General features: G+C 33.0%; 1 protein-coding gene across 3 annotated transcripts in view; it reads right to left on the bottom strand.

Annotated features, from left to right (window-relative positions):
• Pcdh10 (protocadherin 10) overlaps window positions 1-26,051 on the bottom strand; it is a 57,178-nt gene that overhangs the window by 16,232 nt on the left and 14,895 nt on the right. Inside the window, exon 5 of one of the 3 annotated variants that reach the window (XM_021158029.1) lies at window positions 19,443-19,721. The exons of the other annotated variants lie outside the window; for them this stretch is intronic. Coding sequence (XP_021013688.1) covers window positions 19,681-19,721 — 41 coding nt within the window. The 3' untranslated portion in view covers window positions 19,443-19,680. Of the gene's footprint in view, window positions 1-19,442; window positions 19,722-26,051 lie in introns of those variants that run through there. 3 annotated transcript variants of the gene reach the window in all.

Raw genomic sequence — 26,051 nt, 5'->3', positions numbered from 1 at the left:
AGAAAAAGTGGTTGACGTTTGGAGTTTAGAACTGCACATTTCTGCACACGAAATTAGACAAGAGGAAACTCAGGGAAACCCTGGGTTGGACCCACATCGTGCCACAAAGCTGCAGAAACATCCCAGTGTCTAGTAGTCACTGCAGTTCACGTCTTTGGCATTCTGAAATTTACATTTTTTACATTTAAGAAATCCATTCTGGATGGGAACTACATATTTAACGTAGCGATGACAAATTTATACAAAACTTAATTTTTAAATTATCTATAGAATAATTCCTGCTTCACTGTTTGTGACTATATAATCAAAGTTTAGAAAAAAATAAATATATAAACATTATACCGCTAGAACAAGTATTTTTTAAAAAACTATAAATCATTTTATATCTAAATTTACTTTGATAAACTTTAAAATTATGCATGGTTTAATCTCAAACTAGAAAAATATTGATGGTTTTCAAAAATTCAAAGATGACTCAAATTCTGTAGTTTTATTTATCTCATTTTTAACATTATATAATAGATGTATTGATAGAATTATCTAAAATATTTTCATGGGATGTCATTTTAAGCATCTTTATATGTAATAAGAAATCAGCTTTTCTCAGAAGAAGTCTAAAAGCAAAATAAGGGAAAATATATTATGTCATGTTTCCAGTCCTATAAAATATGTATATAAAAAAACAGCACCTGAATTTCATTATATAGGTTACTTAGTAGTAGTGTTAAAGATATTTTTTTAACCTTTACATAGTTTTAAGAATATTTTACCTTAAAAAAAAACAGAACAGGAATTATATCGCTTAACTCAGCATATAATCTGAAAAAAAATCTTAGATATAAAGATATACCAAATATTATATAATTCAATTAAAAATCAAATCAAGAATACATATATTTCAATAGAAACTAAAGATTTCAGTATGTAATATAATGGGATAACTTTAGTCCAGTGAGACTTTTTTTTTTTTTTTTTAAACAAAAGTTAATATGTTGCTGGGTTTATTGTTGATGTTTGATGCTGGTATTTCTACTACTTTCAAGTAAATGGTCTATCTTTTCAGTTCCTTTACCCTGATACTCATATATATTCTTCCTCAAAAACTCAGTTTCTGATCAGTGAAGCAGGCTGCACGTTTTCACAGTCTGCACACATGCCCGCTGGAACTGTAAATATCAGACAGTCCTGTGAACAGAAATTAGATCCAATGTGAGGATACGTATGTACTGCATAGTAACAATTATGGAAGTTACCAAAAGTGATTTAGTTTTTTGTTTGTTTGTTTGCTTGTTTGTTTGTTTGTTTGTTTGTTTGTTTTAATACAGTGGTTCCCTGAATCTCATGATACAATGCAGTACATGTAACACTGGACCAGAAAGTGGCTACTGTTGTGTGTAGTCATAATGTCACAGTTTTCTCCAAGCAAATATAAATAGCTCTTTTAATAGATTTAAATCTCATTTTTGTTATTCTTGGCTTTAAATTCCTGTTCTGTGGTATAGGTACATGGTAACTTAAGTAGTTAAGGTATGGGTTTTTTTGTAAAAGTCAGAAATAAAAAAAAAATAATTAGCAGGTTAGTTGTGTACAGCCAGAGAAATTCAATTTACCAAATGAATTGAGCAGATCATTACAGTGACCAGAATCACTGTTTGTATGAACTGGACATAATAATGTGTGATGCAGAGAATTACCAAGAATGCTGGCAAGATCATTTACCTTCCTACCTGTCCCAGAAACATATTCTAACTTGAAGAATGTTATTAAGTTTTCAAAATAAGATGATTTCCACTTCAGTTGTCTCCTTTCCTTTCTTCCCTCCCTCCCTCCTTCCTTCCTTCCTTCCTTCCTTCCTTCCTTCCTTCCTTCCTTCCTTCCTTCCTTCCTTCCTTCCAGACATTTTAGTCCAGGAGTTTAAAGACAAAAGGATCCCAGTAACTCGATGCTACTATTATTCTCAACATACAGCCTAATTCATTGTAAGGAAAAAATGCTTATTGAGTTAGTACAGAAGTTAGTTGATGGGCAACTGTTTATTATTAGGTTAAAATACTACTGGTGAGAAAGTCACTGGAAGAGATAGATTTTGTTCAAACTACAAAATATATATACTATTCATATAGTTCAGCATTATGGGAATAGCAGCCATAAGTTAAAAAAAAACTACAAATAGAAAATTAAGTTCAAGAGATATGTTTTAATGGCTTCTTTCAGTCTCACCAAACATTCCTTTTATTGAAATCATCCCTCTGCTTCAACTGTTGTCTGGGTATTTCCTTTTTAAAAAAATTAATTTTAGCCCCTCTTGCCTACTCATTGATTGAAACATACAAATCTTTAAGGACCAATAAGAGTAAAGAGGACATGGAAAAAATTCAATGTTCCCAAAGATGTAGCCACACCACTTTATTTTCCACATTTTTAAGAGCTGAGTTTAACCTTGGATAATCATAAATTAAGGGCAATGTGTATTGATTAAGACAATACTGTTATGCAGACAGTATTTTAAGGAAAGCAGTAGCAGTCCATAGTCAAAGCTTGTGACAGTGGCCCTACCAGTGTCAAAAATATTATAACTCTTTTCTGGGTATTATTTCAGGGTGGGAAGAATTCAGCACACATGCTGACGTTCTTAGTTCCCTGACGTCCTTCTGTATATACACAGCATGATCAAAGCCTCCTTGGAGAACTTCTCTTTTAGGTTTTCATTTCTCAAATGTATTTTTAAAAGCTGTACATCAGTATGTGCAGTGAATCAGTTGCCTGACATTGGATAAAGGCTTTCTCTTCGCTGTGATCAAAAGAATTAAGGAACTGTTTGTGCTTTTTTCACACTCTATTTTTTAAATGCATTTTTATTTTTCTTGGTGAGTCACAGAAACATTTCATTTTTCACACTTATCTTGACATCTGAAGTAGAGATGAAAAAGTAGTCGGGAGAAGAAGAAATATTCAAATATCTACTGTTAGAGCTTATCAAGTAGCTTTTAATGAACTGTGTAACTGTCTATTTTTTTATGCTCTGTAATCCTATTGCCTTTCATAGTTTGCAAAGCAAAATTTTAGATTATGGGGAAAATTTAAACATTTAGATTAATTAGCATGTTTATTAAACTGATTAAGTAATGGCTGAAGAAGAATGACTGTCACATGCATGCTTTTATATAATTGTAAAATTACTATAACAGAGTACTTGTGCCATACAGTTAGTTGCCTAACATAACTAGGTATGACCTACATTGAAATGATAATTGATATGCCAACTAGTCATATTTCAACACTTGTATTACTAGAGACACAAATATATCATATGCCTTATTCTACTATAAAACAAAGAACCCTAGAAAAGTAAATTATACTTGTTAAGCAGCCTAATCTGTTTCTGCAGGGAAGAAAAAAAGTAACCTTCAAATATCTCCAATGACTGAGACCCTGCTGCAGTGAAAATTTTCTAGGGGCTGAGATCAGTCACCTACTCAGAGCTCATTGAAATGTTTAATGAGCCTCACAGTCAGGACACTCTCCATACATAAAGCAAATCTAGCCTGTGAGATTCTGAGCTCATTACCCCCTGTGGGAGTCTCATACACCTGCCCTCTGTTCTCTCTGTAAAAGATTATCATAAACTTAAAGACAGTTTAAAGGTAAGTTTCCATTAGAGATTTGTCCAGTTGAATAATCAGTTCCTTTAACTTTCTTGCCTTATTTTTGAACTACTTATGAGGAATCTCTTTTATAATTTTTCTAAGGACCTTTTAACCATGTGTTTAACCCTTTGTTAGAAAATGAAGACCAGTAGGGTTCAAATGCTAATAGATGGTAACTACTTCACTTCTCTTGTATCTTCCCATCTGCACACATTCATATTTTACATATTGTGCATTGCCCTCTATCACCTTATAGAAGAATGCAAATTGATTTGTAGTCATGTGGCTGTGTGTGTGTGCATGTGTGTGTGAAACAACTACATGAGCTTAAGGTCTATTGTTAAAAACCAAGCCTTTTCTTAATATAGTGTATTATTTTTGTGACTAGTGACAACACTTTGATGCAGTATAAAGTTGAGTTTACATTTAAATTGCAATGTCAACTTGATCTCCTTTCCAGGTATGTTTTATCCTTTTATCAAGTCTATAACCTTTATAACCTATTATAACATTACAGCAATAAATGATCATGTAGTAGATGGGAAACAGGAATGTGGTTGAAGACAACATTGCTACCAAATATATGTAAAATCTCCATTTTTTGGAAAGAAAAATCTTTGAAATGAATTCTGAGGCATTCATCTAGGCTATTAATGTAAGAAAAATGTATATCTTTAGTTGACTATTTTGATGTGCATAATGTTCAATGCATCCTTTACATTTAATACTTATTAAACCAAAATATAAGTCCATGGATATTTTAAGAGATAAGAAAACTGTAAAATATAGTTTCATGAAGCAGAAATGTACATTAATGAAAGTGTATAAAGAATCATTTCTAAGCCAAGAAAATTCATAGTAGCTTCTCTTTCTCTTTTGAACTCTGCCTAGAACCAGCCATTAATACCAAGGTGCTCCCAGGTCTGCCATCATAAGTACCATATATAATTTAAAGACAGAGATTAAAGGGGAACCTGGGCCCAATTTTCTCACATAGCAAAGTGTGATCAGTGAAGGAATTTATTTTATAATCAATAGGATAGCTTCAAATTCAAGTAAAATTACAGCCTATAAGAACTCTTGAATTTATTGCCTGGAGATTTCACAATTCAGTTTGCTTAGTGTGTATTTTATATGCTATCACTATGAAAAGATAACACCTTTAAGAACAGGTGTTTCATTATCCATCAGTGTAGTCTCATCACCAATCATTACAGTCACACAATTTTACATGAAGAACCGAGAACTCCGCCATAGGACAGATCCCTTCATACCAGAGTACCCCATCAGGAGGAGGACACATGGACAGGGAATGCCAAGTGTATACTTATTTCATGTGCAAATATCATCTGTGTGATTTACTGCAACCATGTAATCTACCTCTAATATTAACATAACACATTGGCAATGTGTTATGGCAAAACTAGTGATAGTGCCTTAATTAACATATTTTGATGATACCTTCAGTTTTACTTGAACAAGGTTCCTAACAACACACAACACTCATTTATGAGCATCCCATCTAGAAATACTATGAAAATGTATGTTTTGAAGTAAAGTATTACACTAAAATAAAATATTCATAAGAAGAATAAACAACTCGGCATGTATGAAAAATATGCATTTCAAACTAGATTTTGCAAAAGGCATATTGGACTATGGTACTTCTCTGTACTTGATGGATATTGTAGCAGGATTTCTGAGAAATAAACAAAGCCAAAAATTTGTTCCATTAGTTTAAGTTAAATTTTGAGTGTCTGGAGAGATGGTTCAGTGGTTAAGAGTACTGACTGCTCTTCCAGAGATCCTGGGTTCAATTCCAAGCAACCACATGGTGGCTCACAACCATCTGTAATGGGAATCCGATGCCCTCTTCTGATGTGTCTGAAAACAGTGACAGTGTACTGACATACATGAAATAAATAAATAAATAAATAAATAAATAAATAAATAAATTCTTTTAAAGTTAAATTTAGAGATTCGATCATTCTGACCCTAACTCAGTATATATTTTACAAAACAGAAGTGTATATTTCTCTCAGTGACAATCAACATGGGCTTTTTAACATATCATAATATGCTCACATGTGGAATGTTTTGTTCAGAGCCATTTAAAAACACAATTTACACTTAAACAGAAACCTTTGCAACTCCTGAAGACAATTTACCCAGTACACCTTCCTGCCAATAAGCTCAAGGTATTAGTTCATTCAGACTGACTAATGCTTTTACTACAACTAAAATTTTAAAAAAGAATAACCTCATATTTCTTCAAAAATAAGTGGTTGTTTAAAATGAGCCTGATAATATTTGCTCCCTTTTAACACTTAAGCTTCAAGAGGTTTCTTCAAAGCATCAAAGATTAGTTACCTATTGGTAAGGTTTAAATTATCATTCTTATTCACAGCAGGAAGCATGAACAATTTCAGAGTAAGTTTGGTCATCACTTTGTACACAAGGACACTACGGATACACAGAGCTTTGTGTGTCAAACATCATTTTTACATGCCATTCATGTCAATTCTTCAAGACCCATGTGATTGCTTGTTTATATGAAAAGCAAGCATAAACTTATTATCATACAATACCAAAATAAATGAGTATTTAACATTTTAATTGGGTGGCTTAATTTACTCATGTATCTGCTTATTACCAATGAATTCCTTTCTTAAGCAGGGGTAAGTCTTGACAACCATTGAAGCACAATCTGGAAACATCAAGCCACGAAAATAATTGGATTAGTAAATACAAATCTAAATGCAGTGTAACCGAGCAGGAATTTAAAAAGCCAGTCAACACACACGACTTAGTATCTGTGTGCTTATCAATGGTACTTAATGTACTTGATGACTTTGGTCCCTCTAATGTTTGATTAGCTCTCTATTTCGTATGTAGCAAGCTAATAACATCTGGGCAGGCTCAGAGCAGAATTGAGAATACGGAAACCCTGGAGACTAAGCACAGAAGAATGTAATAGTAATATTGCTACATAAAACAGGTTAGGAACCCCAACACTGCGGGATTTAATATTCATCATTAGCACTGGTAGATAAAGTAGAGAGTTCCCAGTAAGAACTACATCTCAAATTGGACAAAAAATAATTTGTTAATATATACATATTCTGTACAATATTGTGGTGTGATATATTTATCTGTTAGTCAGTCTCACAATTTTTACTTCAAGGCATCTGCTTGATTATAGCCTAGATGTCATTAGTAACCATAAAAGCTAGAAACATACTTTGTAATGCTGGTTTATTTGAGAAGTTTTCTACATGTCTACACAAATCAATATTGAGATACTATGTAACAAAAATAGAAAAGATACAAAATTCAATCATTCAAAATTTAAATTTATAGTCAATGGCTCATGATTATCACTAATAAATATATATGCAGCCATAAAATTATGCTTATATATTAATAATGTTAAAACTTTCATCTCAGTTTTTGAATGATGTGTGGTCATATGAGATATAGCATACATAGTTAGCAAATGTTCTCTTCTTTGCATAAGAAGCATAGTTTTCACTTACCCTTTCTGAAATGTAATTCAAAATATAAACATTAGTTTCAGTTATATCATATATTCACCAAGCCTTATACCTTATGTCCTTTCAATATAATCTCTCATCAAATAATAAGAGATTTGAAAACTGGTATTCTGGGAATCAAACATCTTTGAAAGGTTTAAAATCCTAATTACTGAAGTAATGTTCTAGCATGCTTATTAAAAACTAGAGTTAATTTTAGTTATAATGTAATTTGATACCAAGTTTAGACCCTAAGTCTTCAGTTTTCTTCTATGACATTAAAGTGTGTATTCACTTCAGGTTTATTTTAGTTATTATAAATATCAGATTTGTGGGAAATTAAAAAGTTGTATTATGCACCTAGAATCAATGAAAGACAAAACAAATTCAAAAAAATGTTCAGAATTTCAATGATTAACCATTCTTGGTCCCAGAAAGAGATTCTTGCTAAATGTATTGATACTGTATGTTCTCATATAAAATACCTTTATTTTTATCAAAATTAGCAAGTGTAGAAATCAACAGTATTCCATAAAATTGTGTACTTGCTAATTACTGTACAATATTAGGAACCGACAAAGAATATTCATTCATTGCTATTTTGCATAAAGAAAGAAAAATCTAAAAACTTAAACAAAAAAAGTTGTGTTAAGCATTCTTCACAGAAGGGGAGAGAGATGGATGAGTCAGCAAAAATGTTTGAGACTCTAGCAATAAAACCCCAATTTGATTCCAAAAGCAGAACATAGTAATATACATCTGTAACCTTGTGAGCAGAGACAGGCAGATCTGAAACTCATTGCCCACCAACCTAGCCAAACAGAACTCCAGGTTCATTGTGAGACTTTTCTCTCAATAACAACAATAACAATAATAATAATGCAGTGTAGAACAATAGAGGAAGACGCCTGGTATCAGCATAACTTGAACCCACATACCCTCACATCTACAGGATCATAAAGCTCACACACACACACACACACACACACACACACACAGCTCTAGACTCTTAAAGATGCTTATATTAAAATCTAAGATCTAAGACCCCCAAAGAAAATCAAGTTAATTACTTCAATCAGTTTTCCAGTCATCATCAACAACCTTTCTAACTTTAATCCTAGTTCCCAGTCCCCCCCCCCATTTTGTTCACATGTACATTTAGTTCATATGTCTTAATGGTGAATATGAAAAGGATATGTTGGTGACAGTGGAAAGAAAGTAGATTTGTGAAATTAGCACTTGGCCATTGGGAAAGTATGAGATTTAAGGAGGCAACATACTGTCTCAGAAGAAATGAATTAAAACAAGTACCACGAGGCCAAGAGTAAATATGAAATTACAGATATTTTGAACACCAAAATAAAAGCAGAAATATTCAGAAGCAGAAATTGTGCTGTATTTTGTTGTTTTCAATTGTTTGCTTTTTAACATGGAGATTCTACTATGATTACTTTATTCAGTGATGTCAGAGAAGATGGGCAGAACAACTTCAAAGAGTGAAATCTCTTCCTTCCAGGATGCAGGGTGAATAACAGATTAATTTTACAAACCTTGTGGGTGTCTGGTAGCTTATAATGTAATGCTGGACATAGGCCCAAGGATTATATTCTAAAACATGTACCAAAAAAAGGGCAAAATGATTTTACAGATTTTTTTAAAATCTGCATAAGAATCTACAAGGCATTAAGGGAAAATTATGTATGTCTGTCTGGAACGTTCACAGGAAATGTGAGTTGTGTGTTGCTTCACAGGCAGGAAGCAGCCCTGCCATTGTGGAACAGGAAGAATGCACACATAAAAACAATCATCTGGAAGTAGACAGAATGATTGAACATCCAAGATCTTGAGACAAATGGTGGATCAAGAGGGCGAGGATCATTAAAGGATGCAAAGCAAAGTGAGTCATACCTGAACTATAAAAGGACTAAAAGCTGGTGAAATATGATGCGATTGGCATCATTAACATAGCATCCCCTATAAGTGTTTAATAAGTACATTAGACTAGAACATATTAGAATAACACTTGAAATAGAGGGAAAATTAGAGAGCTGCTTCTTGATTCCAGTGAGCTAGGCAGAGAATTCTGGGTTTGAAGGAGTCTGCCATTGTCTCAGAATGCAACAGAGAACCCGAGGATTCTACTTGACTTATTTGGAATGAGCATGCCTTCCATTACTCTGATTTTTCACAAAGCAGTAAAGCATTCTGCAGGGAAAATGGCTGCCCAGCTCTCATGCAGCCAGCTCACCTCTGAGGATAATTGTGGAAGGAGTGGGGGAGTGAGGTGTGATTCTCAGGAAGAAATTCCGTCCTGCTATCTCAGTATCACAAGCCTGAGGTAATGTCGGCTGTGATGAAGCTAGGAATTCACGGAAGACAACCCAGTATGTTTTCCCTATAAATTTTAACTTAGAAAAAATAAGGCAGATAATAATCACAGACTAATATTAAATTCGCTCTATAACTGAGACTGAGTCTTTTTTTTTCTCACGAAATATTGCTTCTAGGCTTATTCTTTTACAGAGAGACATGTTTAAGTCTTGCTCTGAGAAGTTAGTCTGTGATTCATGACATTTATTGAAGTTAAAAGGACTATTGTGACCATAGCATTTCATCCAACTGTGCTAGGAGATTAAGTCGGTAACCTTTGAAAAAACATCTCTGAGGTGACAATAACCACATAGCATAGTCTACTAGTAGTTTCACAAACTGGCCGTGCATATTTTTCCATATTCTTAACTCTTAATTTATATATATATGTGTATATATATATATATATATATATGCACGCTAACATTAATATACACACAACAGCAACAACAACTCCCTCAGACTTAACTTGACCCTTTCAATAATAATCTTTTCCTATGGTACCCCTAAAGCAATAAAAGCTTCCGTTCTTCAAACTTCCCACTTTGCTCCTTTCCTTCTTCTTCCTTCCCTCTTCCCTCCCTCCCTTGCTTTCTTTCTTCTTATGCCCCTTAGTTTTCCCTTATCTTCCTCCTTCCTTGAGGGTGCTGGGGCTTAAATCCATGCTTTATTCATGCTAGTCAAACATTCTGTCATTGTCCCACAACCAACACCTCTGTTGTCAGTTTTCTCATCAAAACTGACCTCATCAGTACATTGTTTATTATTGATTATCATGATGCAAACCTCTCAGACATCCAGCCCCAGGACCAGAGAAATCACGTTGGTAACTACTTTCTACAGTTGCTGCATTTATCCATTCTCTCCTATGTTGTCTGGCTAACATTGCACTAAGCCTGTTCTTCGTATTCATTCTCCACTGGAACCATTGTTGTGCAATCTTTAAGAGCCACAACACACAGCAGCACCAGTCAAACACGCAGCAGTAAAACAATGCACAGTGCCTGCATCAGCCTCCTGAATTGTGCCTAGGATTCCAATGTGAATTGCAGATATTCAGAGTGAAGTTGAATGATCACAGATCTAAAGTGAGGTTCTCCTTCAGCTTGAGGAAGCAACTGTTAAGCTACTACAGAAGATGATTCTTATTTAATAATTTCTAATGTGGTGACAGTAAGAATGTCTGCATCTGATAATGAGATTTAGTTGTATTCAAGTTTGATAAGTATATTTAAAAATGTACTAGAATCATAATAAGCTCTTAGAAGTTATCTCTTTCTGCTAGTACTATTTAAAACACCTTTAGTTGACCTAAAACATAGCCTTCTGTAACTTAGACAAAACAAAGTTGTACTAAGCCTTGAGATTTAATTTATAGATTAAGCATTCTATGACATTCACTTCAAAATATATGATACTTGCTCGTCAAATTTTTACTTTCACTCACATAGTTCTCAACACCTAGAATGTCCTTGGTCTCCATCAGGAAACTCACATGGATAATATACAGTAACTGGAGTATATATCACCTTCATTGACTGCTTTATAAGGAATCAGTCCCAAAGATCATTCTAATAAAGTATCCATCTTTTCTTCTTTTATATCATGTGGAAATTAAAATTACATGGATTGGAAAAAAATGTGGTGAGAAAAACACACTTAAATCCATACACTACAGCAATAAAATTCATAAGCTAATTAAATGCAAAAATGTAAATATGTCTTAGCATTTTATATTCCTATCATTGGAAAAAGCACTATTAAATGCTGAAAGTTATTATAAAAATATAATTTATTTATCAACATGAGGTATGAATGTGAAGTAGGTGTAAGAATTCTATGATTCTTGAGTAGAGATTGGGCAATGGACCTTAGTATTTAGGTCTTTGGTTACTCAGGAAAAAATGATATTCATGTAGAAAGATATAAATAGATAGATAGATAGATAGATAGATAGATAGATAGATAGATAGATAGATAGATAGATAGATAGATAGACAGACATAAAGATAAACATATTTCTCTTGGGGAGTTTAGTTATTTGTCAAATAAATTCATATACATCTGTAATGCAGATATAGAAAAGTAAAGAGAGAAAACACACAGAATCTAAAATAATGAGAATGTTCACAAAGAGTCCATTGAAAGCCTGTTACAGAAGGTAAATTCTGCACAGCTCTTTGGGGGTATTGCAAATGGGCTTCTCCCACCATTTGATCATTTGTCTGACTTAGAAAGACTACAGTATAAAGTACAGATACCAGGCTGGTAATATCCCTTGACTTTCATGTGTTTGGACCCTGGGCTAAGTAGACACAAACACCTGTCCTCCACCTCACAGAAGTGTGTGAATTTCCATGAGGGACAGCCATTTGCACTCCGTGAAGATACCGAGCATCCATATAATTTCTCACAATTATATTTGGGGTAACAATATCCTGCTAATAGTCACAACTTTCACTAATGATCAAGCACAGTTGCCAACATATAGATGAGGTATTAGACATTGATCTAATTCTTTTATTTCCTTTTAACTTTGGCTGTGAAATGTAACTTATCTCTTTTCTATAATCATGAAACCTAATATGTTATGTCATATACTAAATCAAAATTCTTGTATTCAGAATGATTCTGTGTCACTGTTTATTTTACATACTCAAGTGTCTTCCCTTTTTATAAACAAACAAGTTGAGTAAAATAAAAGGGCAGTGAGATTTCAGAATTGTAATTCCGGCCTGTAACTAGCACCATCATGATATGAATGAAGCTTAATGTGTGCTGCATGTTAGACATTTGAATCTTTAATATCTTAATGGATAAGTGTGGGAATGGGAATACTGTACTTTGAACACGTGTGCTCTGTGAAAGAACACATTAACTGCCGACCAAAATAGTGATTTATTGTGAAAAGAACACTTGGTGTCTGATTTTTCTCTCTGAGAGAGAGAGGGCATAATTAGTTCTATTTAAGCTCAGGATTTTAATTTTGTCCATACTTTGGCTGATGCCGTTGTTCCCGTTTTAACTGAATATACATGGTAGGTGGCTTTCAGTATTTAATGAGTGCTTCCTTTAGACCACTCTGCTTTAAATATGCTAAATAATTTAATCTCCACAATGAGCTCATGAGAATCTGTGCTTCAGATAAGAAAGAGTTACAGGAAAACTAAGATTTTGGAGATCATATAGTTACTGGCTGAGTTAACCTCAACCTGTCTGTCCACAAAAGCTGAGGTCTTTATCTCACTATGTCATCATGGGCATGAGGGAATGCATCAAGACCACCCTCGAGAAACCACTCTAGGCACAAATAAGATAACAGTGAATACTGTGAGTAGACTATGAAAAACTTACACATTTGGATCCAGTGTTCCAAGTTAGAATAAAATCAAAAGTGATAAAATTAATGAAATCTGGTCACAACACCCACTCAGCAAGTGGCAAGACTATATGTTATTTTTCAGGGTTTTTTTTTTTATGCATACAGATAGACAGCTTGAAGCACAATTGGCTATAAGGTTTATTTCTAATACAAAGGCAGGGTGTTTTCATGAGGCCTATCAAGAACAAATGTGAGGACCACACGGTGCTTCTGCTTCTGCACTGCTTAGATTGACTAAATGAGGGACAGGAACCTGACCCTATCTGATCATTGTGATGTGCTGGGTAGGACAACTCATCACCATTGTACGGGGATGAGATCTGCTATGCAGGATCATGAGTCAGTAAACACACCTGTGTCCCCTTATGATTTCAGTCAGAGTTTTGATACGTTTTGATTTTCCTCTGGAGATTTCCCAAGAAAATTACAATTTACTTACTTAGTACATTAGAAATATTTTCAATGAAGTTATTGATTATTTTTATTTACTTGTATAACTGCGGTAAGTTATTGAGGTATCTTTTTCTTATATACCTTATACACCAGTCGAGGCTTGAGAGACTGTTATAATGTGATTCTACACCAAGTAAAATAAAGAACAAAATCCCTAAAATATAGCAACATTCAAATCTAACCTTTAAAAAATGGGTTGTGCTGTTCTCAGTAATTTGCAGAGTAGCTCAAAGTACTGGTTAGCACTCTCTCTCTCTCTCTCTGTCTCTCTGTCTTTCTGTCTTTCTATCTCTCTCTCTGATGTGCGCTCTCTCTCTCTTTCTCTCTCTCTCTCTCTCTCTCTCTCTCTCTCTCTCTCTCTCTCTCTCTCTCAGTACCATCTACTCTCCTCTCTATCTTCTTCTCCTTCTCCCTCTTTGACTTTTTGACTAATTTTTCCATAAATTTACTATTATGAGGTTTACTACTAACGAATATAAAATTATAAATAATAGTAAATAAATAATGGTACCACTCATTGATGGTCCTTTAAAATTAGAAAATAAGTGAAATATCTTCATGTTAGGTTAAAAAATGATTTACAATTAAAGCTAGAGGAATATGATCTAAGTTTTAATTTAAAGAGAGTATAATTTCCATATTAGATACCTTCAGCACTCATTATCAAAATATAATCACTACAAATGAAATCACTGTATCATTACAAAATAAATAATTGAAATATTCAAAGATCAGATTACTAACCTTTAACAATTTTAATAATGAGAGAAGAAAATTAAACTATTGATTGCCAGGTATTTTCTACAAAAATTCAGCAAGATAATACTTACTTTAGAAAAATGCTGTAAATTCAGTTAGTGTTGTTATAACTCTATAAATATATTCATAGCATTCTATTAGATGAAAAGGCATATATCACCCAATTCCTTAGTTTGATTCAAGTTGTTAAGAATTGGGGTTCACTCTACTAATCAACAAAGGTTATTTCATCTTGTCTACTACCAAACATCCCTCCTGTTGATTGGAAATTAAGTATTTATATTATGATTATATATTGTCACACACAAAAATGTTCATAAACTTGATTGCAACATTATTTATTGTAGCCTGAATTTCACTAGCTTGATCCTGTACCCTGTATAGATGCCCACTGACGCCTTCCTTGTAGCACTTTGATGATTTTGTCTTTCACTTCATATTTCTAAGACACATGATTGATTTAAGTTTCTGTATCATGAGGTTAAAGCAACCATTTAATTTATTCTCTAAAGTGCTAACCCCAAATATAAAAATTAAATATGCCAATTATGGTCTGCCCACTGTCAACATAGTAAGGAAAGCATGATCATGATAAGGTGAAAAGGTGAACGTTTATCATATGTGTGACTTGATTATGACAATTACCAAAAGTGCTGTAATTTTATTTAATTGTGGTCTAGTTACACACTACAAAGAGAGATCTTCCTTCTTATTTAATCCAGTGGAGGATAACAACGCATGAAATTTGAAAAATTCTCGTGTAAAAGAAAAAAGTAAATTAAGCCGGTTATTAGTGGTGCAATCCTTTAGTTCCAGCACTTGGGAGGCAGAGGCAGGTGGGACTCTGACTCGGAGGCCAGACTGGTCTACAGAGTGAGCTCCAAGACAGCAGGACTACACAGAGAAATCATGTTTCAAAAAATTAAGAATAATAACAATAATAAGTTAACTCAATGATAATAATGCCCGAAAATCAGACATGTTAAATGTCTACTCAGTGGTTAGAGATTTTTACTAAGATGTGACCTCTTAAGTGGTCTGCAGCATCATGTTAACATACCCAATCTTTTTATTCCATATATGCATAGAATAGTTTATACATGAATACTTGTTTGAATTCTAGGCAACTCCCCAAAGCTTTTGATTAAATTATAACAATTTTACTGCTTTTTTCTATATGTTTTACTATCAATCCTAAATCATCAGGTAAGGAAGACAGAGGCCTCAAGAAACTCAATTGTTTTCCTTCTTTAAAATTCTAAAGAAAGAAACCTAAGAAGTCAACCACAGAAAATGAGAAAAATAAAATACAGTTTTATCAAAGCTTCTCCTCTGGGCAGCTGAACCTTTTCGCTCACTTGCTGGACTCAGCTAGAGAATAACATTTTGTGGGAAAAAGCAGCATCAAGGGCCTGGAAAGTGAGATTCTGTCAAATCACAGATGGCATCTGCATATGTCTGTAGTTTGTAAAGCTTTTCCTGTGAGCTGCTTCTCCCTCCCTCAGGAGCAAACACCAGTGTTCCAGCCAGGGTTTTGCCTACAGAATTTTACTTTAGCATTCAAGAGTCTGAAAGCTTTCTTTCTTCTCTGTCCTCTTGAAGACAGAGGAAGTGATCACTGCAGTGTGCGTTTAAATAGTTAATATTTATAATGTTATTTCTCCTCTTTCCTTCTCTATCTGCCTTTCCCTGATTTTTTTTCCGCCCTCTTCAGATGTGCTGATTTTTATCATGTTTATTCCTTAATTGTAAGTTCCTTGAAACAATATGAAAAGGAGCTGGAGATATGGCTCATCAGCTAAGAGCTCTGGCTGCTCCTCCAGAGGTCCTGAATTCAATTCCTAGTAGCTCACAACCAGCTATAATGGGATCTGATGGCCTCTCATGCAAGCATGCATGCAAATATAGCACCCATACACATAAATAAACCTTTTTAACATTTTGTCAAAACTTTGATAATTCTCTAATGTGTTCTCAAAGATCTCGTATCTCGATTTTACTTCACACTCATTACAATCTGTTTGTTGACATATTCAATTCTCTGTTTCTTATAAATCTACTAAATAAACAGTATATAATCTTTTGGTCAATAAAAATATACAAAGAGCCTAGCATCTGATATACTAGACCTTCAGAGAGCTGCAATATACTAGATACTCAAAAATACCTCCTTACTAAATTGTACTTTTTGTATACATTAATAGATAATAAGATTTACTGATGAGTTTTTTAATGTTATCAGAACAATGACTTGCTAATACATTTTAGAAGAATTTCATAATCCATTTATTTCATTTGTTTCAATAACAGAAGCTTTTGAACACAAATAGAATAATCACTCATTTGAGACTGAAACAGTTCTAAACATGTAGTGGTAGGGACTTGGAGAGGTCTTGGAATACTTCCCTGTTTTGGAACCTGGACATAATACCAAGAGATTTTTGGGCACTAATTACATAGGGGGGGGGGCTCTTCATCTTGAGGAAAATTCTTAAGTTATGTATTTATGAATTTTAAAATTCAAACTATACATGATACTTTGATTAAAATAAAATATTTTGTCTTTTAAAGCATATTTAAACAAACAATAAGCAAATTACTTGTAAATATATGTCATGTTGAAGCAACTAATGGGAATTTGATGAGCAACTATAGAATCAATAATGAAAAGCTGTTGTTTTAAAGGATATAGTGTTCACAAAACATTTCTAAATGTGTTATTATGGAATTAGGCAGTATCTAATTTTTGGTCAACATGTATTTATTAGTCTTGTGTTTGTCTTAAAAGAAAATTATCTTTTTACATTCTTGTGATTAAATATACACAACAAAGTCTCTGAATTTACTTTTAAATGTTTGAGTGAAGAAAAAGTTATATTGGATTTTTGAATAAAATAAATTCAGCCAAGACTTGAGGGAAAGCAGAATATTTAGTAGATAATTTCTTTATACTTTGATATGACTAAAAATATAGCTTAATTGAAGACAATGGCTGTTACATAATAATTTCTGACCACTGTTTTTACTAGAAAGACTGAGTTAAATCAATAACAAATAGACAAATACTTATGTTTACCTTGAACGTAATCATTTCATGTATAATTTATAATATAAATTTATATGTAATAAATCTCAAAGTTACACCGTTAGAGTCCTGCATTCATTCCAGATCACCTTACAATTTTCCACACAAATTTTCTAGACTTAAGATATACAGCAGCTGAAAGATGATTACGTTTAAGTCTCACATTTGTAGACTGTCTGCCACAACCCTTCCTGTGAAACACTTTTAGGTTAAAAATTCGATAGTCTATACCATCAAGATGTCTTTGTTATATCTATTTAGTTTATTAATGTCATAATGGACTCCTGGTCTTATGATGAATGGTACGTCAAAAAGCAACACAGTTGCATCTTTGCTTAGAGATCAGAAAAGAATCAGGGTGCAAACACATCTGTAATTGATTTCACCTGTTATACATTACTTCTATACATAGATGATTTTGCCCACAGTGAACTATAAAATGTATATAAGTACCATGACAAAATATTTATAAAAAAGAGGTTTTTTTCCTTTTTCAGAAGGAAGGGTTCTCTTGGGGGGTGGGTTGTGAGTTAGAGGCCAACTTGAAATATACTCCATGGCCATCTGTAAAAACAAACACAACTTTGTAGATTCTATCTGGTGAAACAGGCCTGTCATTTCAGTATGAGGTTACTGAAGTGGGAAGAACATGAATTAGGCACTAACCTAAGCTACAAAGTAATACCTTGTCTCAAACATATGGTTCTGTAGAATAAAGTAGTAACTAACTTTCATCCCAAATATAGCCACTAACATATACATGAAACTTAAAATAGGTACTGATAAGCTGAAGTTAACTTTAGTTTTCCAGTGTATAAAACATGTAACATTTAAGAACTCAACACAAGACTTCTGACAACCTAATGTACGACTTGGGCAAATATCAACATCAAAAAGAAAGGCTGTACTAACTAAACTAACTAACTGCCTTGTTGCAAAACACGAGACTGAAAATTGAAATGCAGTTTGCCTACATTGTCATAGTTAGTTTGCTGATATTCTTGGGCATTCTGAACTGTTGCTTAAAAAACAAATAAGACTGAACTTAAATAGCAAATGAACAGACTAAAACGATCAGCATCGCCTATCAGTTTCTTGTCAAGCAACGTGTCCTGTTAGTGGCTGCAAATGAGAGAGGATCTGGTCAAATGTATTCCTCTGTCAAATATGACAGCAGCCAGTTCTACCCTTGATAGCTTGTAAAAGTAATAAAAAATGAAATTTCACAAAATACAAGACTTCTGTGTGAGTGTGTAGTGTAGGTGGACGATGCTTCTATGTGAGTGGATGTGTCACAAAATTAAGTCTTGAAAAGAGAACATAGATGTCTGTTTATGATTAGTTGTTGAAGTCAATGACTTAAAGCTATAATTGATCATTTTGAATGTCCATTTGAATGATCAAAATGCTGCATTTGACACAGAAACTCTCAAGATTACAGTCAGCATAATCCCTTCACATAGTTTAAAACTGTGTCTCTGAAATAAATCATATGTGTAAGTGCATTGCTATGTAATGCATGATGTATGTATTGAATGTAATGTGATGGATCGACTGTAGGATCAGAGCTTAAACCTCCATTTGTAATGCATTTTTTGTTCTATCTATATCTTTTATAAATCATAACATTCTGAGACTCAGTGCTTTCAAACTTGTATGTTCTTGCCACCTGAAGTGACCTAGATTGTTTTTTGCAGGGAATGGGTCGTCTTAGGGAGCCTCAGGCTTCAGTGGCTTTTTATTCTCTATGTAGCACCAACGTAACTCTTATCAAGCTGACTTTAGACTCTATTCACTTGTATTTATACATCTACTTATTTATCTATACGACTAATTTTATTATGCTAAAAACTGCTCCTATTATGAAGTTTTGCAAATTTTAAGCAACTATTCTACCACTGAGCTCTATGCCACAACTTCTTTTAATTTCTGTTTTGAGGCAGTCATCGAGGCTGGGTTTGAACACCCTTTACCGACTAGCTTGGCCCAGATCTTGCCTCAGAATATTGAGTAGTAGATTACATGTCAGGCCCAGTTTTATAAGATTATTTAACCTTAAACAATCAGTATAACAGTCTTACATCAATTTTCAAGCTACATTATCTAAATGACTTTAGCTCTACAAAAAATAAATAAATAAATAAATAAATAAATAAATAAATTAAATAAAGGAGTTTAAAAGACACACTCAGCCAAAAAGAGTCTAGGACACTGAGTATTGAATATTGTTTAATTATATTTATAGGCAAATCAATTTGCATATTCCAGGATTATCTACAAGATATTTATAACTTAAAGTATTCATATGTTGGTTCAGAAATCCTCAGTGTGATGCAGCAGGGAAAATAATTCCATATGTAGGCGTTCCTTTTCATTTAACAATTCTACTTATGGTTTAATTGATAATCTTCTTTTGTTAGACTCTTAAGATGGACAAATGCTTAAATGGGTTTACTTCCAATGTGCAAAACAAGAAAGAGGGTGGAAATGATCTGTAATATAAAATGAGTTATAGAAAAATGTTAATATGCTAAAAGTGAAAGTGTGCAGGAAATACATTTCCCTTGGTTACACAAAGTCTCACAGCAAATGAAATATTATGTAAAAGAATAGCTAACTTTGTCTGTTCCCTCCTCCTTATATTCTTAAATGACAACAGTTTAACTACCGTGTACATATGCTCAAAACCATAATTATAAATGTCCTGAATAAATATTCCTGAAAAAATACAGAAGTTAAATAAAGAAATAGATTAAATCTGGAAGAACCTGTGTACTTATTAACTTCATAGAAAAATGAATGATTGAGAATAACATATAACATACTCATAAACAAGACACTGGAAGAAATCCTACAAAGTAAGAAATGAGAGTAATTAAAATCCTAATAGTTTAGGATCACTTTTCCACATCCTTCAGATGTAATGTGTTATATAAGAACAAATCAAAAGAAATTTAAACTCTGAAAACATTGAAAGATAAATTACAATTTAAATGCCATGATTTAGTGTATTTCAATGTCTAAAATTAGTTCAAATTCTACTTCCCTCTAAAAATCCCTACATATACCATCTAGATAAGGGATTAAACTAAGTTAAAATTTTAAGCTATAAAGGTAAATTTCTGCTTTAAAAGAGCAGAAATTCTGTTTATGCCCAGATGTGTGAATGAATAATATTAGTGTATATGAAATCCACATACTTAAGAGGTATCAATTCTTTACAGTTCATAAGTGGTTGGTTTAATACATAATATCATTGCTTCATGGTGTGTATGTATGTGTCAAAACAATAATTGTATCAGGGGAAAAATTATAGGACAGAAGCAGATTTCAGCAACATTTGTAGTTGCTGGGAAGCTACAAATTATCTTTAATAATAATTATATAAGTTTGTTCTCAGAATTGATGGTGTTGGTAAACCATTCACAAGATTATGAAAATAAGGTCTGTTGAATTTAAAGACATATTTAAGTTATATTTTAACTATTGCATAGTTATAAAGAAGGCAAGTACATTGACTAAAGTAGATATAAAAGTTCTTTAGCAAAGAGTCCAGAGTTTTCTTGGACAGACACTATTTTTGACATCATCTAAATGTAAAGATGTACAAAGACATAAGGTTGTCTCTGGAAAACATGATGTCTAAGTAAGACGGCACCGGCAGTGATGGATGTGAGCATATTAAGCATCCGTACACTGTGCTTCACAGCTGCCTCTCAGAAGAGCTTTCATAACTTTAAATCCTATTAGTTAGGATATACCAGAAGCAAGCTCTAGGCAGCTACTGTCTTCAGTTAAGTGAATTAATGATGGAAACTGGGAATAGATTAATGTTTTCCACAGATGCAGAATATAACAGGGATTCAGTGAACTTCAATTTCTAGCAGTAGACACGGAGAGATGGACCAGATTTGCATCTGGGTATGTGCTGCAATTTGCTTCCTGTTAAAGTGAGTAAGCTCTTTGTTTACAGGAGATTTTTTTTTCATAATCCTTGAGTCAAGGAATTCAGTAAAACAATAGCACCACTAGAGTGAGCAGATGACCACGGATTTGTCAAAAAGGGATAAATTGAAATTTTAAGTAAATTAGATCTGGGTGTGAGAAAAACAAAACAAAACAGGAGATTAGCAACAATCCTTTCAGAAATACTTGGTTAATAAGTAAGAGAACTTGGAGAAAAGGAGAACATACAAAAGGGCAGTCTTCAGGAAAGGAAACAAAATACTTAGAAGGTTTTCACTCATTTACTTATGGTTGCAACTACATGACAGAAATGCCTTTTTAAAAGGCTTTAATAAAAAAAATTAGTTAATGTGTAGATTTAACACTGGATGCACTGCTATACTTACGGCATTAAAGGAGCAGAGCTATCCCAAAGATAGCACAACCCGAGGGATAGAAAGATGCTACTAATGAGGATCAGTAAGAAAAGCCATTTTATTTTACATTCTGTATATGCTCTCAACACACTATTGAGTTCAGCAAATTACAAAAACTCACAGAAGGCACACTGAGATAATGAAGACATTGGGAAAGATGTTACTAAACAAAGCATGTTCCTTGCTTCCCATCAGCTCTAGGCTTGAAGTGCTCAGAAAGAGATGCCAAAAAGATCTTTTTTAACAAAACTGGATTTACTAAGAAGATATGTAGGTACACTGTTAACAATAATCTTGATGCAGTGTTTTAATTTTTCATATCTTTTTCTTGTGGTATAAGTGAACTCCAGAATTTTAAAAGAACTCACAAGCTAATAAAAGAAAGAAAGAAAGAAAGAAAGAAAGAAAGAAAGAAAGAAAGAAAGAAAGAAAGAAAGAAAGAAAGGAAGAAAGATGATTTTTTTGCTGTGCAAGGATTAGTCTAAATGCTTCTAAAGTCGAAGCCAAATGGACTAGAGTAAGTTTGCATTAGTCATTCCCTCTAAACAAATTGTTCACAACTGTGAGTTGAAACCGCGTTGGGTCAAAGGACCTTTTCACAGGGGTTACCAAAAACCACCAGAAAACACATATACTTACATTATGATTTGCAAAATAAATTACATTTATGAAGTAGCAACAAAAATAATTTTATGGTCAGGAGTAGCCACAACATGAGGAACTGTATTGGAGGGTGCCAGCAGTTTGAAGGTTGAGAACCACTGATCTAAACTGTTAAGTCTAAAAAACTCCATGAGTTTAAGAAGTTTTTGAGACCACTGCCTCTGTGAAGTTGAATTACTTCATTCAATATGTTGAGCATGTCAAAAATCTTTATCACAATTTATGGAAGGAAGCTTGAGTGAAAGAGGACATAAATGAACACATATTTTTAAAAATCATTGGAAATTTTCTTTGTTTATTCTTATGCATTTATTACTGCCTTGCCCCTACTGTCTAAATTGTATCACACCGATTCACTGACAAAAAAAAAAATCTTAAGAGAAAAATGTAACACTAAAATATATGCAGGAGTGGATCCAACTAAATCTTAGAATTGTTTTAATTATTCAGGATTTTGTCACTTACATAAGTAACACATATTGTAACAACTGAATTCCTCAAGCTAATTTTTAAGTGCATGTGTGTGTGTGTGTGTGTGTGTGTGTGTGTGCACGCGCGCGCGCATGCATACACGTGGACATACTTGTGGAGTGTATTTGTAGGCTCACATGCAAACCAGAACATGGTGACATTGTGTCTTCCTCCATCACTGACATACCTTATTTTTTTTTACATTTATTCCTTATTTTATTTTATTTTATTATTTAGTCTTTCCGAGATAGGAACCTGGAACTCACCAGTTCATCTAGATTGGCTAGTCAGCAAGTGCAAGGGCATAGTCTTCTCAGCCTCACCATTGTCAGTGTTCCTTTCATGCCTGCATTATATTTGGGTTTTGACAGTCTATACTCGGGCTGGCCTGCTTGCAAAGCAAGCAATTTACACACTCATCTATGTCTTCTTCTCTGTGGTAATGTATTTCTGTTTCTCCTTTTCTTATACTGGCTAGAATGTTTCAAATAATACATTGTTTCATTTGAAGGATGTAATTGCTTTAAATAAAGCGTCTATAATTAAAAAAAACTATCCTCAGAATCCTTATGATAAAAGTTCAATGTCATGCCTAATCTCCATAGAATGCCTTATCTAATTTTAAATTGGATTTCTCAATTGGTGAAATCAATTATTAATTTTAGTTAAAAGTTAAACTTGTGTTTTAGAATTTTTATTACTCTAGTAAAATGCCAGTGAAGCTAAGCTAAAGGGAAAAGATTCAGGAAAATCGGGGTAAGATAACTTTTTCCGCAATATAGTTTTGATACATGTTTGAAATGTATAGTTCTGTAATAGAAATAGGAAAACAGACTATGCAGCTGTGTTTGTGACTAAGGAAATGTTGGTAGATGTGGCCAGTTGTTTTAAGTTTCATTTGAGTATGCAGATCATGCAGAAATGTGTGGATATATTTCTATGTTTTAAGAAAGAAGGTTTGGCTTTTTAAGATGGCCACTTCAAAGTGGAAACCAATTCGAATGTATGCAAGCACCTTCTACTTTCTTTTTCTTCAAATGTTAGTATAGAGTTTTAAAAATAAAAAACACCTGATATGTAATACTCAGAAGTTACAAGGACCTAATGTGTACCTTTATCCATCTTGCCCTTTCTCATCATTATTATATAGATTACAGTTATCTCACTAGACATTTTTGAAAACTTTCAAAAATTACTAAATATATAGTTACTTCCCTAAACATCAAATGTGCATTACACTCATCATAAAACTAAATGCATAGTTAACAAAAGTAAAACAGCAACCTCAATAATTTCCTAAACATTCTGATTAAAAGCAAGTAATTCGTGTCAATTTTTAGCTTTTTTAATCACATGAGCGATGTGGATTTTCATTTAGAAAATGAGAATATTTCCATTGCTGATGATACATGACACAGTGGTAAATTCTCTCACCATGTGACAGGGGATTGTCAGGAACAGCTTGGATACAAAGCATGTCCTATTCAGCTAAGGACACAATTGACCAATCTATTAAGTTAGAATCAAGATATAAATTTAAGGATAATTTTCTGAGTCTAACATATCATAAATCGCTAAAATATTATTAATTTTTAAAAGAAGAAATTTAGACAAAGTCCAAGGTGAATTAAGTATATTGTAAATACAATTAACTTCTCTGTGTTTATTCTCTACTTGGGCCACATTTCAATACAAACACTGAGGATTTAGAATAGTATCAATCGCTAAAATGGATAGTGAAAAATATAGACTATGGTTAGAGACTAAATATGCCAATGAATTTAAATTTATCTGATATAATAATAGATTTCTTATTTGATTATGTTAACACACATACTAATAAAATCAATGGTCCCTGAATTAAGGCTTCTAAATGAGAATAATACATTCTTATGAAATAGATAAATTACACTAAAATCAGAACGGTACTGTTATTTATGAATAAATATGATTCCTATGATCATTTTTAAAATAAAAACTAGTCGGTTAATACTTTCTTACATGTAACAATTTTATATATACATTAATTTGCCAAGTATTATACTCCTTACTATTATAAAAGGAAATTTGCTTTTCTGTTATCAGTTGAGTGTATTTACCTGACAAAATTTCCTTAGAGAAATTATTACCATTTATTTAAAAGTATAAACTATGATTACTTAGAATCATATATTCTTTGATATTTTTCCTATTGAAATTTCTAATAAAGGTTTTCTATAATATATATTCTTAGATTTGCTAAAAACAATGAGGGAATACTCATGTTGTTTTAGGAACTTTTTTTAAGAGCAAAAAAAGTTTCAAATCTACTATCCAATTTGAGAAAAATGCACCATGGTCCTCCTTTATAAACGCTGATTTTTGCTCACTTTGAATTAGCTAGAATGTGTGAATGTGTTTACATTTGGATCTTAGACTCTCAATAATTTATGCATTTATGCTTTGTATAGTATAAATAAAATGGAGGCTATTAAAATGTCAGTGATTCACGACAAGCATAATTAACAGGCTCTGAAACACTAAAGAAGAATCTCCCATGGAGTCAGTGGTGTTCCTATGTAAGTTGAGAATCTGAATACAATCTTTCATAAAACACAGAATATTCACTACGGTCACCACTGTGAATCTGATGAGAGCCCCGCCTATTCCTATTGTCTGATATAAAGAGCCATGGCCTCATCGATTTATTATGTGGTTTTGCACTACATAGTCTTAAGGGTTAAATGTGTGTGTGTGTGTGTGTGTGTGTGTGTGTGTGTGTGTGTGTGTGTGTGTTTAGTTTGAGGGCTTTTTCCAAGTTTTTAATCTTTCCTGCTTTACCACTCCCAATAGAAATTACATATCTCCAGTATTTCTCATTAATTGTTTCTAGGTTATGTTGCAATGAACATTTTTCTTGATACTAGAAGATGAAATAAATGATTTTTCAAGACCAGGCAGATTTCAATTTTTGATTGAGTTGCCATGAGTTTTACATCTATTAATTATTACTTGCATGGCTTAACCAAGATTGAATTATAAATAGTATTCATCCATTACATAAAAGGAAATGATGTCATGGAGCAGATATGAAATGGGATAATTTTATTACTAAGATCCTTGAAGGAAACTTATCTTATAACCTCCAAGCATTTTTATGGGTAGTAATTACTGTATATGATAATCCACTTAGAAAATGCAGTTTTAATATTGTACTAATATTGTTTGTAGTCTCAGTGCTACAAGATCACCATTGCCTCTGCCACACAGTACCTCTAGCTCTGATTATGAACTTGAGTCCTCACCAGCAAACCACTAATATCTGTA

The sequence above is a fragment of the Mus caroli genome, chromosome 3 (genome assembly GCF_900094665.2).
Source record: "Mus caroli chromosome 3, CAROLI_EIJ_v1.1, whole genome shotgun sequence".
In the NCBI taxonomy this organism is placed as follows: Eukaryota; Metazoa; Chordata; class Mammalia; order Rodentia; family Muridae; genus Mus; species Mus caroli.
The sequence above is the reverse complement of the archived record's forward strand: the minus strand, read 5'-3'. Positions and strand labels throughout refer to the sequence as shown.